Source organism: Ptiloglossa arizonensis, chromosome 8, assembly GCF_051014685.1.
Source record: "Ptiloglossa arizonensis isolate GNS036 chromosome 8, iyPtiAriz1_principal, whole genome shotgun sequence".
In the NCBI taxonomy this organism is placed as follows: Eukaryota; Metazoa; Arthropoda; class Insecta; order Hymenoptera; family Colletidae; genus Ptiloglossa; species Ptiloglossa arizonensis.
The window spans coordinates 9,541,860-9,557,699 of NC_135055.1; the positions used below are offsets into that span (position 1 = coordinate 9,541,860).

General features: G+C 33.9%; 1 protein-coding gene across 2 annotated transcripts in view; it reads left to right on the forward strand.

Moving 5' to 3' along the window:
* Positions 1-15,840, forward strand: part of Nachra7 (nicotinic acetylcholine receptor alpha7 subunit) — a 306,590-nt gene that overhangs the window by 93,520 nt on the left and 197,230 nt on the right. For both annotated transcript variants that reach the window (XM_076319086.1, XM_076319087.1), the window contains exon 2: positions 9,859-10,001. In XM_076319086.1, coding sequence (XP_076175201.1) covers positions 9,859-10,001 — 143 coding nt within the window. The remainder of the gene's footprint in view (positions 1-9,858; positions 10,002-15,840) is intronic.

Genomic DNA, 15,840 nt, shown 5'->3' on the forward strand with positions numbered 1-15,840 from the left:
ATTAGAGAAAAACTATTGTTATACCTAAACCGGATAAGAATGAAAATAAAACTGAAAACTATAGACCGATTGCACTTACAAATTGCATATGTAAGCTCTTGGAAAAAATAGTAAACAGAAGGTACAGATGATTCCTCGAATCGAACAATATCTTGTCACCTAACTGATACGGATTTAGTATCGTTCAATCAGTGATGTCCTGATCAACCTTAAAACATACTTATGCGAGGTGTTTCTAAGAAATAAATCTTTCCTTACAATATACTTGGATATCGAAAAGGCATATGACTCAATCCCAAGGGTAAAATTGTTAGAATAAGATGTTAAAATAATTCCTCATCAAGATCTCATTGTTGCATTACATCATGCTGAAAAACAATCGTGGAATCAAATATGGAATACCTCCAGGAAAACAAAAACACATGAAATAATTCAAGATCTTACGAACTAATATCTACCAACAACATCAAAAGAAGGGACAAACGAATTATAATTAACGGTTAAACTATAGTGTTATATCGAAGAATTATTATTTAGAATACATTTATGGAATTAATTTAACGAAAATGTACATGTATATGAATTGTAAATTGTCGATTTTGCCCTGCAGAGTGATCACTGTTATTCTAAGAAAAGAACGTAATAACTTTTACAAATTGAGACTCGTTCAACTTAAGAAATCACTCAACATTTATCGTGAACTTTGTTATGGCGTAACAATAGAAAATAAGGTCCATAGAGGCAGCGAGGGGTTTAGTGTCGAAAGTGCGATTACTTTAACAGCTTCAATAACGCGCTTTAGTAGATTCCAAAAACTTTTTAAACAATACCTACACGAAACATGCCGGTCGAGGTAATTCAGATAATAGGAGTCACACCTGGCCATCCACACGGTCCGCAGACGCTTCTGCGAGTTAGGAAAACCCATAAAAGTAAGCATTTTCCTTAGGAGAAAAATGTTAATAGTTGATTGGTGCGCTCGTTGATCACCAAAATGCTATAGAAAGAGCATAGAAATTTGAAACGAGGAGATTTGGCTATCAACCACCGTAACGACCAGTACCGCTGTCAATCGGTATAATATTATATTTCGACCTCAGTTGTCGATCTATTATATTTGTATTGAACTGATTGGTATTCAAACTCGACTGATTTAGTTCAACATTCACTTGTGATTAATTTCACAACGTAAAGTGGAGCGATACTAGAAAGCATCGAGCATCGAGTTCTTCCAGAGCAACTATTGTTTTCGCACAGTACGTCACAACAAATTCTTTTGCGTGTATTTATCGTTAAAAAGGATAATTCTGATGTTGCTTCAGATGTTGCTTCTGGTGGTATGCATAGAATAATTTTATTGGAAGTACGATCATTAACTTCATATACTTATGAAAACGCAGTGTTGTTTATTCGATTAAATATTGTCTATATTTTTCGAACGAGTGCAATATAGATAACGATACATTGGATTATTTTTTATTTGCAATTTTAAACTGCAGAACGAAGGTCTTGAAGGAAATAATTATTTTGGGATTAATTCGTTGATCGATCGATTGCTATTCCAAGTCTACTTATAGGGATTATTGCAATATTTCTTCACAGGGTCTATTATTCATTATTGCATTTTAGCAATTTAAGTAAAAATTTCTAATATAATATCATTCTAATATAGTATCATTTTGTAAGTAGACTACAACACGTTGAATAAGCTGTGAGAAGCAAGTATTAATTAATTTTTAATTCGATTAAAAGATCGTCTTACAATAAATTACACGAGATTTTTGAGCTCTTTGAAACCTATGTTAGGTCCATGATATAGACACTTAATCACAAAAAATTAACTCAATGTCATCTTCGAGTCAATTTTGCCTCGTGAGAGAAAAATTTATAAATATCCTTCCCAATTACGCGCGTATTCCAATTTTAAGCCGCACTGTATATACGAACCATCATCGATTATGTACATAAATCAATAATTGTATAGCGAAACAGTGAAATTCATTGTCGTAAAATCCACGTGATGAATGACGAGAATCACGATGACGAACAATAAAATTACGCGAATTCCGCCGACTGAACAGGTCAGTGAGTTCTTTCTTCGTTTCAGCAACCGACATCGTCTATAAAGTTTTCTCGTCCAATCTGTCGCGCTACTCTGAGATAAAGGGTCTCTATTCCCATGAGATCATAAATCTGGAAGTGTGTGTGTACAACCGAGTATGAATTTCAAAGCTTTCATCCTGGAACAACCACTCCATTAATCGATCTCATAAACACCGTTTAAGCATGACGGAACGTGACGAGAAAACTATCATGCAAGGTAGATATATCTCACGGAAGTCCTCTCGTCGCATAACCAAGATAATTTATTCATTGAGAAGCTTTTAATCGGCAATGTAATCGTACGTATCGCAAATTGTATCGAATCCTAGCGGAATATGTTTCAATTCTGTACAACTTCGACAAACAAGAGCAACGTTTACAAGTACACTCGAACGGAACATTGTGGTGCTTTCTAAGGTATACGATACCGATATACCGTAACACAATGATTCGTAGAAAATGTTGCGAGCTGATATTTTGGAAACTACCAGGTATAGGGTCAAAATTCTTTTCCAGGTTTGTAGGGTACTCGTGTGTCTATTATATGAAATACGAAGCAGAGCAACTGCACATCTCATTGGTGGGACGGGAGGGGGAGGGGGAATCTACTGTGGCGTTTGTCGAGGGTGTGATGGAAGAGTGAACGAGTGAAAATAGGAAAATTAAGGGAGAGCCGAGCGTTTCATCCGAGCTTGCTACTCATCGGTAAGGCATCTTAGCAGGCCCTGCTTTATACGCAGGGACACTGGGAGATCGGTAAAGGATCGTATACATACCGATCGGAGGTGGTACGGAAACTTGTGGAAAATGGTCAGAGGTCGAATTTCCCTCTAGTATCGAATGCAGGAGATCACACTATCCTTGATACTTTTGGTACATGAATACTTTTTACTTTTTATATATTTATGATTAAATGAAAACATTTTCTCAAAAACGAATAACATTTGCTCGAAATATTTATCCTTATAGGTCAATCGTTTAAAATTATATTTTTTCCTAATTTGATTTCAATTGCCATTCGACTCGAACCGAGGTTGTCATTGACATTGAAATTGCTCGACGATGTAAACTGTAATATTTTGGTAGAATTTAGATTTTGTTCACAAGGCTTGCGTACGGATGAAACAGGCTCTGGTTCTACGATTATTGTTAAAATTTCGCGAAGATACACACAGAAAAAGATATAATAAATGTCTGGAATAAATAAATGGACAGTATTCTGAGAATTTAATAAATGAAAATTCAACTACGCGCAGTTTCTTAATTATAAAAATGGAAATCTTTTATCGTCGCGTTTACTGAATCGTGTGTGACAGGAAGAAATGTTTAAAATTCGAAATACAAAGCATTTGAATGAAATTAAAATTCGTTGAAAACGAGTACATTTTTTGGAAATATATTACAATATAATAAAAATTAGAACACAAGTTTCGTTTCAATCCAAAAATTAGGAGTTTGCGCACCGATAAAGTTTTGGTTAGTTAATTTTCAAACTCAGTAGGAATCGGAAAAAGTGTAATTAGAAGAAACTGTTGCCACTTTGAAGATCTCGGATATTTTTAAAACTTTTTCAGACTAACTGATCGTTCGCGAACATCATTTAATCGCAGATTATGATGAAAATCCAACAAACATTTCCACACTTGTCAGCAGAAAAGTTTGTCTGGCCTTCATTTCCTATTTACTAATACAGCATTTACGAAATGCGTCTTATGAAATATGATCGTGTTAATGAAAATAGGTCGATTGCGCCCTATTGTTTCGTTCAACGGAACGCTGCATCCATTGAAAATGGACTTCATTCTACGGTAAAATTATCGGCGTGAAAATGGTTCGATTCTGATAATGGAATTGTACTTTCCTTTTGTGAAAAAAAAAAGGAAGAAAATACATAAATCTCTGCTTCCTTAATATACGATTTTTAGAGTTTCCATTTCACATGTTGAAATTAACGAAGTTGTTATAGAAGGAAATACAATTATGTATAAAAACCGATATTTAATTACACACGAAAGGGGTTATTGATGAAAGAAATTTAGAACCGGAGGTGCATTACACTTTTGAAATAAAGTTACATATTGGACGAGAACTGGAATGTTCTCTTTGTCGTCATCGTTCATCGGAATAATTCATTCATTAGTAACGATCCTTTTACGTATGTACATCTCAGAGATTAAAATCGTTTCCGTAAACTTGGATTTTTACCGATTGCGATCGCTTTAATTTAATCTTTGATATTTCCCTACGAATCATTTCGTTTAAGTACGAAGGTTCTATTTTTCTTCTGTAATTTTATTAATATTATTACAATCTCTACTACGTTTTAATCTCCAGACCGGGTGTAAAATTAACTCTTAAATTGTAAGATATTTATAACATGGCACACGAATTAAGTACATTGCTTGAGAAACTAATGTCTTCGTAGTTATTATCATTACGCTGGACACGGCACGTTACTTCACTTTCACTGTGACACAAACTGTGCAAGTTTACTTTTCCTAATTAATTTGCATGCATTCTTTTATGATTGTTTATTTATGTTATTTTCTATTTATAATTGTATCCTTTAATTTTGTTTTATCTTTATTTTCGGGAAGAGGTCCAGCTTACACTGGTCGAGATATCGTACAAATTATCATTGTTCTCGTTAAATGTTACCTCGCGTAACCGTAAACGTTTCTGGCTTTTCCTTCGGCTGCACCTTATGAAAAATAAACTAGGCTGTGTATTATTTCAAAGATATTACCACTTTCTTTAATTATCGATACTTTCACTATTGTATTTTGCATGTTGAAGTAAACGGGGTTACTATAATATAAAAAGAAATGGAATTAACGACTTTTACAGCGTATCCAAAATATGTTCAATGAGAAAACGATCATCGAAGAAATAAATCTATAAACAACGCAGCATAATAAACGAGTCCTCCTTTACTTATAATATTTTTCCATTAATTCGGAACTTTCGGAGCATGTCCGCAAGAACGATTTCGCGAAATTCTCCGGAGACAGCTTCTGTCCCTTAACCAACTTTGCATATTTAATTCGCATTCGCAAATCCAATTACCTCGTGTGCTTTCTACAAACAATGAGCGGCGAATGTTTCGCTATTTAGCATCGTATCTTGTTTCCGTGGCAACGAAAGAACGCCCGTCAGTGCAAATAACGAAGATAAATTAATTTTTATTCTCGTCCAATATTTCTGATAAAGGAGAAAATTGTTCGTTCGATTCTATTGGAATCTATTGATTTTCTAATTTCCCTAAATAATAACTAGGAATCTTAATACGTTAAATGTAGATTTTTATTGATTACAAAACCGACGAAAGCGTTCAATTAGTTCGTTATTGACCGAATATGACAACGTTTCTGTATCTACCTCCTAGTATACGAAACCATCGGAATTCATATTATGTAATTTCGAAGTTTGCCAAGGGGACATCGAACGCAAAAGCATCCTTCACAAATTAATGATTTTACGTTTAACAGAAGCGAACTAGGATTGCATTAATTATGGAATTCCAAGCAGGTAATTGTTTCGTTATCGATCGAATGTAACATCGTTTAGTAGTTTTTGTAATTCCACGAAAAGATCTCGTCGTTTTTCTCTTATCGAAAGTATAAAGATTTCTCTTTCATTTTACCGAAGAAACAGTATCGAAGAAAATTCACGTAATTGTGGCTTAAATGTATCTAACAACTAGGCAGCAAATTCTAGGCAACACCGTCTGATTGAATTCTTTTTAGTCCGAGCTGTCACAGAACAATTTAAAATTCGGTTTTGGCCTTTGTATTCCAAAAGGATAGCCTCATATCGAGGGGCATACATAACGTATGTATATGCGTACGGAATGCTGAATGCCGACTGTTCGGCATTGCAAACGCGAACGCTAACGATACCATTCCGCTTTGTGCCAAATGCGACGACGGATCAGCACACGAAAATTTCCCGTATGGAATGGAATTTACGTAATTGGAATTGCCTCTAAAAGGGCTCGAACAACAAAGTCGTGACATATAAGAATATAAGTTTCGACGAAATTAACAGTCACGTGAAAGCTTCGTATCCGCTTACGTTCCCGGTGAATAGTGTTTTGTGTACATTATCGTCGTTAGAATCGTTTCAACCCTCGAATGACGGAATGAAATACTTGTGCAACATGTAATTCGCGTACAAGAGATCGAACGGGGATGATGATTTTTATGATTCTCTTCACGATTAACTTTTATCACAAGTATTTCCAATTTGTTAATAAATTTGACCGAAAGCAAACAATTAAGTATCCTTGGAATGTATTTTGTATAAAGAAAACAAAAATAGTTCGTAACGACCGTTACGAAAATGTCAAGAAATAATCACCGAGTTGCATAGATAAACTCTGAGAGAAACGCAGTGTTGTGTATCCACGATGGACAGTAAGAACAAAAGATCATTTGCAAGGCAGTATTTGTAGAAACAAAAAGAAATTACAATTAGTTTATTTTTGTTAATTAGTCCGAGTGTGTACGAGTATGGTTCGAGATAGGTTGCACGCATTTATGCATATATCGATCGATTCGAATCAATTACCTCCATTCTAGTCCAAGTAAAATAGGAATTAATGACAATTAAATGTCGATGCAGAGTAATGATTCGATGCATACTGTTTATAATACCTGGAAATGGATTTTGTATAACTCATATGCATCTTCGACAAATCGATTAAATATTGCTCTGTCGGAAGGATGGAATAAAATCTTACCTAACGTAACATTTGCGATTTTAAAATCAAAATATAATTCCTATTTTACTTTACATTAAAATGTTCAAATAACTTATTTTCTTTACGAAATATATATTTACTGCAAGAATTCTCTGGTGTTCGTTCGTTCAACTCGATACTTTGTCGTTAATATTTTCGTAAATGTCACGTGTACCTTTGTTTCGTTTATACGAAATCTATTCCAAGAATGTCTAAAGAATATCTACGACTGGTTCATTTCATTAAAATTAATTTGCGAATCCAATTATACAAACTACCTTTTGAGATAGTCGTTATACGAATACTTCTTATAGCAACTGTACGTATACTTCACTGTGTTTTCGACAAACAGGAAAACAAACAGTTTCCTGATACGTAGGCCCAACTACAAAACTGCATCCACTGCGTATAAATAATAAAAGAATCTGCGAGTATTACTCAAAAACTGATTTTCGCATTAAGGGATTATACGTTGACAGTGACAAAACGGAGGGTATCTTTACGAATTTCTTACAACAATGTTATACACTCGATGAAAATTAATTTCTTTATTACGAATAAAAAATGGAATAGATTAATCGCAATGAAAATTTTTATCCGTACATTACACATATTACCAATGTGTGTATTTCCAGATCCAACTTCTGAAAGTTGGAATCCAAATTTGTTGGAATTTTGACAAACCGAAAGAGAATTAGAAATAATGACATTTGAAAGAAAAGGGAGCCCTTACGTCAGACATGTTTTCATTATATTTCGAGAACTAATTTAAAAAAAGATCAAGTGTCGTATGACAGAGAATGCGATTAAGAATGTTAATGTCGCATTTCGTCAAATTCGGTTCAACGATATTCGAGTTATTTTTAATACAAGCGCGAAAAACACGGTGTCGAAAATAACACGTTTAAAGTTTGACTCGGTGCATTAACACATCCATACGGACCATCTTCTCTACGATCTTTCATCATTATTACGATTTCTTTCAACGGGAGTTGTTTTACATTATTCTTAATCGTTTCGTAAAGAATACGATATTTCAATTTCTTTTCGGCAAGCTTTTTCAAAGGTACGACCCCTTGGAGAATCCATCGTCTCTAGAGATACACTTCCATTTTCAGGAAACGCGGATCGCTCGGTTTTCCTAACATTATTAGCGAATGTCTTGTCTCGTTTTCATCACGGTTTGCGTACTTCCTTATGATGGATTACAACTTCATAACTCGGGACGTGACTAACAACGTTACAGCGAAGCCCTTCGTGCATCTTTTTTCGCGAAATAAGACGTTACGAAGGGTACGTTTGCGAGCAACAGGAAAATGGAGAGATAGAGAAAGGAGAACGGTGGATAGACAAAATTGGCAAATACGATCAGAAAGAGAGAGAGAGAGGGAGAGTGGAGAATGGGGGGATGCGATGATGAAATTAGTGGAAGAATCGGTGGAGAACGAGAGGAGTTACGAAGTTGTATATTTCGCGAGAAGTATCATGGAAGTTTATCGTTGGGCAACTTCTGTAAAATACCAAACAGAGAGAGAATGGGGATAAATCGAAGAAAGATAAACGTTCTAGAAGACACTCGACTGAAATTTGTATCGTCGTTATTTTCCTTTCCTTTCGTTTCTTTCCGTCGACGCGAAGCGACGCGACGTCGATAGGACGAGGGCCAGTCACCGATAACAGGTCTGTGAACATCCTCCGGTCTCTTTGATATCCGTGGTCGGATCTGGGGTCGAATACGCGTCGCATGATATTTAAATATTCGTATCCGGTATTCGTGGCGAGCATGACACAACTAAAAGAACAGATTTTCCAGATCAAGCGCGACAAATTTCTATCTTTCTGTATCGACGTTAGCGGTTTTTATCAATCGTCGTAATAAAAATACACTGGTTTCGATGATCGTTTAATCCAGTTGTGTCACTCTCGCGGTGCCCCGTAAATTGCAATTGATTTCAAACAGAAAGAGACAGAGATACGCGAAGGTCCGATACACGTCGATGTTTGTTACGTATCATCGAAACACTCTTTTTCAAAATTACTCTGTACTCTTTTACGCATTAATGTACATTTTCGCGCGCAGTGTACGCGACGAAAAGAGTTAAAAATCCGAGTTCCCTTTGTTACTTCCGTCGCTTGCGTTGAATATTACACGCGTCGAGCTCTAATTTCTCTGAAACGAGGTGAAATTAGCGCCATTTTTCTCGTTCCCAGATGTTCGAATATTCGTGGCCCCTACCAATCGAAATAACCAAATGGAATCAATTGTCTCTTTCTACTCACCGATATCGAAGATCATTGCTTTCGCCCTCCTCGGCAAGATTGCAGTTATCTGGTACGAATAATCGAAAAAAAAAAAAAAAAAAAAAAAAAAAAAAAGAAACAGTCGTCGCGAACGTTCTCGGTATCGCTGTAACGAATATTCGCAGATCGAGAAAGAAGATCGTTCACGTTCGTAAATATTAAGTCGATCTTCGATTTTTCTTAATGTTTCGTTACTTCGTGAGGAAGCTTCTATAGTAACAACGAAATTTTCGTCTCGATAATTATAATTTACCATATGCTACATTCTTGTTCAAGGAGAGCATCGCAGACCCGAACATGCACACTTTGAACCACGCCAACACATCCGTGTTCCACGTACGCGATCTGCATATGTCCGATTCGCACACTTATTCCGGATAAAACAATACAATACTACCAAAAGAACAAGTTTCGTCGTCGATCAGCGTACACCACGGTGGAGATATCGTGATTTCAGATTTACTTAATCGACGTGATATTTTTCACAAATATTTCCTTCATTTGGACAATTTTGGACAAATTTACTTATACCGGGGGTCTCTTTTTGTTTTGGAATACTCCCTCAAACGCAGGACAAAGTGAAAACGTGAAACATCGGAAGAATTGCGAAAGCGTGGACCGCGGAACGAGATCGTCGTAACGTTTGGCCGTGGCTCAAAGTGATTGGAAAGTATTGGTTGCACAGTAATGACCGAAGAATGATAATTGGTTAGGGCTGGTAAATGGCGGTTTTCACGAGAAACGGCTGCTACACGACCTGCTGAATTCGTACAACGTGCTGGAGCGTCCGGTGGGCAATGAGTCCGACCCCCTCGTGTTGAGTTTCGGCCTTACACTAATGCAAATAATCGACGTTGTAAGTTCAGACTACAAACTTCCACTCTATCTCTTGTAAAGAACGCACAAAAGACTTTCTCTCTACGTAACACGCACACCGCACACTCTACAGTAGAGACATAAGCAAGTGTACTCCATCATCCAAAGTGCGAGTTAAGTGAGTTGCAATAGACAGAACGTCCTTTCTGCAGATTTTACTTCGAGTAGTAGTAATTAATATTTTTGCATGCGATTTTATTATCTATTATCTAGGGCTAAGTATATTAGTGAAAATGTTATTCAACCTCCTTGCAAATACGGTGACTCGTAGATTTCTCCCAGTTGTTTACTTATTTTATCGAGCTTCAGTTAAAGAGAGCTGATGATTAAAGTAATTAATGAAATTTGAATTTAGGACTTTGATTTTTTTAAATTTTCGTGAAAGAATAAAGTAGCCCCAAACAGGCGCGAGACTAAATTTAAATATGTTTTTAACGTTCTGACTCTGTACTTTTTGGATCTTTTTCGGTAAAATCTATTAAAGAGGAAAATTTCGCTTTAAAAGAAGAGGAAGAAGGAAAGAGATGTGAAAATATGTACGCAAGAAAAATGCAAAATTCTACAATTTAATGTTTTCCTTCCATCGTGACATTTACAGAATTTATTTTCTATTCTTTTAAAATATTTCGATTAAAATAAATATTTAAAATATATTTATATTTAAACTCATAATTGTTTAGAACATTTACAATAGTAGATATCTTCTGTCTAACACACATACGTGGCTTTTGAATCAATTTCAGAAACGTTTTATGCAATATAAATTTCATGATTATTGCAACGTTAAGTAGTTAAAATTCTACCTAAAATGTTCTTTCTTTAACATGATACTAGATCGACAATTGTCTATTATTATCTTTAATATAACTTTAATTGATCGATGCGGACAATCATATTCTACTACAATTAATCAGTTTCAAAGTACGTTTAATGTATTGTACCGAACAACGCGATAGAATAACTTTTTACTCTTCAAACTGGAGGTACATGAAGGTAAAGCAGTAATCCTAATTTATAATAAAATCTACGAGTCACTGTATTTTCTAATTTCGAAGAAATTAATGTTTGTACCAATTGGTTCAACGCTATTGTCACATAATTTTCTGCGAAATTACTAGAGTTAGAAAAAAAGATTTTTAACTAATATTGCATGTTCCGATAGGAAAAATTCCATGGCTGTAATGGATCCTGTTGTAGATTTATCTTTGAGATACGAAGGTTGTCTTCAATTTTTTCAAGTAGAATAAATACGTATTGTTTCGTTTCTGTGTTATGTCTAAAGATAATGTATAAGTTTCCAGCAGTTGTAGTTTCATGTTTTTCCGTGTGTTTAACTTTGTTGGTATAAATTTGCTATTTTTCTTATCTATCGTTGCTCGAATAATCAACGCGATGTTAATTACGTCGTTAAAACATACAACTTGCGCCCTATAAATTCTAGACCGAGCTTTAAAGTATTAATAAACGTATTCACACTCAGGGAGAAATATATTTTGAAATAGATTATTTTTCGACCGGTGAGATTCGAATGTCAATTTTGTTTTTTCTTTAAACCGTTAAATTTGTCTACTCTCTACGGTGAAGGATGTTTTTAAGGCGAGTATAAGAACTTATTGCACAACGTCTTTTAAAATAAAAAAAGCATGACACATTGTATTTATCCGAGAACTCAAATCATTATTTTTCACAGTAGTTAAAACTTTTGATTCTCAATTCCTCGAGTAAATTACTTTAGCATGCATTTGTGAATTTTAGTGATGTTGTACCAAAATTAAAATTTACACAAGTGAACATTAAAATATTACGTTTTAGTAAAAAGAAAAATCTGCAAAAATCAACACTTCTGCCTAAAAAGTAATCGTTTTCATAATGAAGTGTCCGAATATTTTCTTACTTACAATATTTACAAATAAGTGTAATATAATGAAAATTCTTCTACATTATGGAAAAATTTACATATGTAGGTAATTGCATTCGTCTCAAAAGTTTACATTTTATAATAAAAAAAAGGATATATTGCATTTTAAAAGGTATGTACATTATTATTGAACCAACATTACAAATCGTGCAATTTTTGAGAAATGAATTTTTTTCTAACTCTCATTTCGACGTAGATGTTAATGTGGCAATAGTTGAACCACTTATGTAACCAATTTCTTATGTAACAGAATAAATCGTGTGATAATTCAATTCCAAGTATCTCCAGTAAACAATTTATGACACATAATCCGTGTAATTAATTCTTGTAAATTTAGTTTCGTTTATGTCTAATTTTTAAAATTGGTAAAATAATTGAAACACATTGTTCGTGGCATGTACGCATGCCAATAAAAAGTCCGTTAAATATTTTTCCCAATTTTTGGCGAGAAACAATTGAAATTGAACGAAGGACTAACTTTTACCTTCTTATTTCTTTTTGAAGAAATTACATCTTCAAAAGAATAGTTTACATTTTTCTACAGGTATACTAAAAATCAGAATAATACCTAATCAATAATAGCAACAGAAAAGAATAAACTATCACTTTAAAAAATGAAATTATCATTAATCAGGAAGGTATCAATATTTACCCATAATAAACAAAATTGTCTAGTAGTCTAGTACCACTGGAAGATTACTTACTGGTTACTTGCACTACTATTTTTATATTTATATATATTTAGAAAATTACAGAATTGCACGTATTAGAAGTATTCTTGAATTATTTATCTTTGACCTAATATCAGTTAGACTAGATCTGTTGCTACAATATATTTGTAATGTATCGATATTTATTCGCCTTCGTGTCTATTAATAGTTTTATAAAATTATCGGCACCAAAAATTAATTACCAAATACCCGAGATTCTTATTCATTTGCACGCCTTCTCATTAAATACTTTTCTATCGAATAATTCGAATATCATTGATACAGAGAACGTCCCAAAAATCGTAGTGCAGCTCTAGAAAGAGGCGATTCGTTGCCCACGAATAAATTGAAAATATACAATATAATTTTGACCTTCCGATATTGAAAAAAGAACAATCTTGAAAATCTGTAGAGTGAGCATAAAAGAGAATGTGTAAACTTGTGTATCTAGGCACAATTGAATGTAACTTATCAGAAGTATATTCACGCAAGAAATATATTCTATATTGTTGAAGAATAAATCATAGCAAGGAGGGTTTGAAATGAACACAAAATAAAAACTGCTTGCAACATACATGTGATGGAGGGGACCCGATAAACTTACTAGCTTGTCGTCAAGCAGATTGACTATTTGCTCCAGCAAGTGTGTTAAAACAAAGGACAATGTCAGAGTGGTATATACTTGGACAATGGCGTGAGTAAGCATGAAAAAGCAAGATTTACATGTAAGATAAAAAGAATATGAAGATGAAAATAGAAAAATGCGTCTATAAGAAGGATAACAACAATACAAGACCCAATTGCCGACAATTAATAAGGAACAACGACTATAGAAGCAAGGTAACCATACTTTCAAGTATTGGTTACCAAGGTAAGGTTAAAGACAGCAACAAAGCAAACATATATCCACAATGATTAAAGACTTTACAGCTTCCATATCGGTCACCATTTGTACCAATTCATAGTTCATCCATAAGCTTCTTACAGCAATGATTTTATATGGATGGTGTGTTCCATAATATGTGGTCGCCTCCATGGCACTTGTGTGGTTTAATAATATTCTCAGAGACCATCAACACCAAGTAACGAGCCTCAGAAGTAGGTGGAAGCAAAAAAACATGAGCAGAAATGTATGTAGCACGCGTGGTCTATTTCTAGCTCCATTACTGTGTAGTGTGCAGAATTTGAATCCCTCCATGGTCTAGCTGACTTACATAAGAAACACAGTCTCTGTCTTGAACAGAGGATGTTGCAGCAAATTGATTGCTGTAATACACCGAGATGCAGAGTTCGTCGGGTTAACCTGTGATATCATACGATGCCGAATCTTCAATGGAAGTATTCTTTGAATATCCATGAAATCAGTCAAGATCACCGTTCGAAAGCTCTCTCTAAAATGTTAGAAAATTTACGAATTCTGTTTATCGTTACCGTCAGAGTCTCTTAAAGTCGTTTTAGAATGTGTGTCGGTCTTAGATCGATCATGCCATCGTATACCTTAAGTTAGATATTGCATCGAACAAATAGAAGTGAAGCCACCCAGGATATCTTTAGCAACCACAATGATTGCATAAAAAGTGTCACCGTCACGATAATAGTGATACTATCTACTAACAACAAGAATTAGTAACTGAGCGATTATGGACAAAATCTTATGTTCCGATGGCGGAACATAAAGTGTTTTGTGCGGTCTGTGTTCTCTTCACAAAGGAACATATCCAAGTGACTCAAAAAAATATTTAACACTTACTTTTTTTTAACGGTTATCATTCATGGTAAGGACGTAAAATTACCCTTCAAAATTTAGACTCAAAAACATATTTTTGGTAATATTTCGGGATCCATTAGATTTAGAACATTTTTTTGTCAAATTTTGTGCTTTCAAATGCAAGAGCTGATCAATAAATAAATTTCTAAAAAAATAATTTGTTTAAATATTTCAAAAATTGCTATTTTTACCATTTTGTTAAAATTTAATAAAATTTTCGTAATTTTATATGCATGAAGTATGAATGAAAATAGATGGTAAGTGTATTTGGAATTTTTTCTTTCTTGCCATATAATATAAATTTTGAAACGGAAATTTTGTCCCGATCCGTGTGGAAGAGAATATTCAAATGTGCATTGCAAAAGCTATTGGATACTTTGACAATATTACAAATATTACAAAATCGTCCGTTATCCCTCCGATAACTGGAATTATCGCAGGTATCTATGAAACGCGGTCAGGGCATCGCTATATGGGTTGTTAGAGATCCTTACGACTTAGGCTGCATTCGATTCACGGTCGAGGGACTTTCAATGAGAACACAAGTAACCATCTTATGGTGTTTTTACCTTGAACTTAAAATTTTCCACATAGATGTTAGAACTTTCATTCATTTATAGTTTTAAATTCTTTCAATACACTACGACAAAAATAAAATTTTGAAATACAGTTTCTGAATTTACTAAACGTACAATATTATTTGTAAATTCACAAAAATACTAATATACGTAAAAAATATATGGAATATGTAATAAGTATATTGAAAACATATCGTAATAATAGAACCCAACTTTTTTAAGATTTTAGTTACGATAATTTATAAGTACTTCTTTTTAAAATTAGCTTTTGAAAAATAATTATAAAACATAAAATAAAAAATATTCTCTTTATGTAAAAACAAGGTATACGTATAAATATTATGAACATGTTCAATTTGATCAATGATACAGATTGATACCTTCTTTGTAATATAATATATTTGACAAAAATAAAATTTTACAAAACAGTAGGGAAACTAACTTTTTCTACTACTATGACTATACGTGCCATCAAGAACCATCAAATAAGCATGAAAGTGATCTCCCGTTACTTCTATACCGTCCTGTTAGCCATCTTCTCATAGACCCAAAGAAGGTACATAGTATGTACATATGTATAAATGTTCCAAAGATGAAGAAGGAAAATTAAAAAAAGAACCACAACCTAAAGAAACATTCTGAATGTTAGATCCAGAAATTAAGTATCAACAGTATCTAAACATTCTCCAATATTAAAATCTAATAATTGTACCAGTTAATCAAAAATCTATGAAACAAAGTATTATAAACAACGTATTATAAACAAGTATAAACAGTTTTGTCGAAATTAGTAGAAAAAAGATGAAGTTTACTTTTTTCCATTCCACCCAGTGCTTATTATTGTA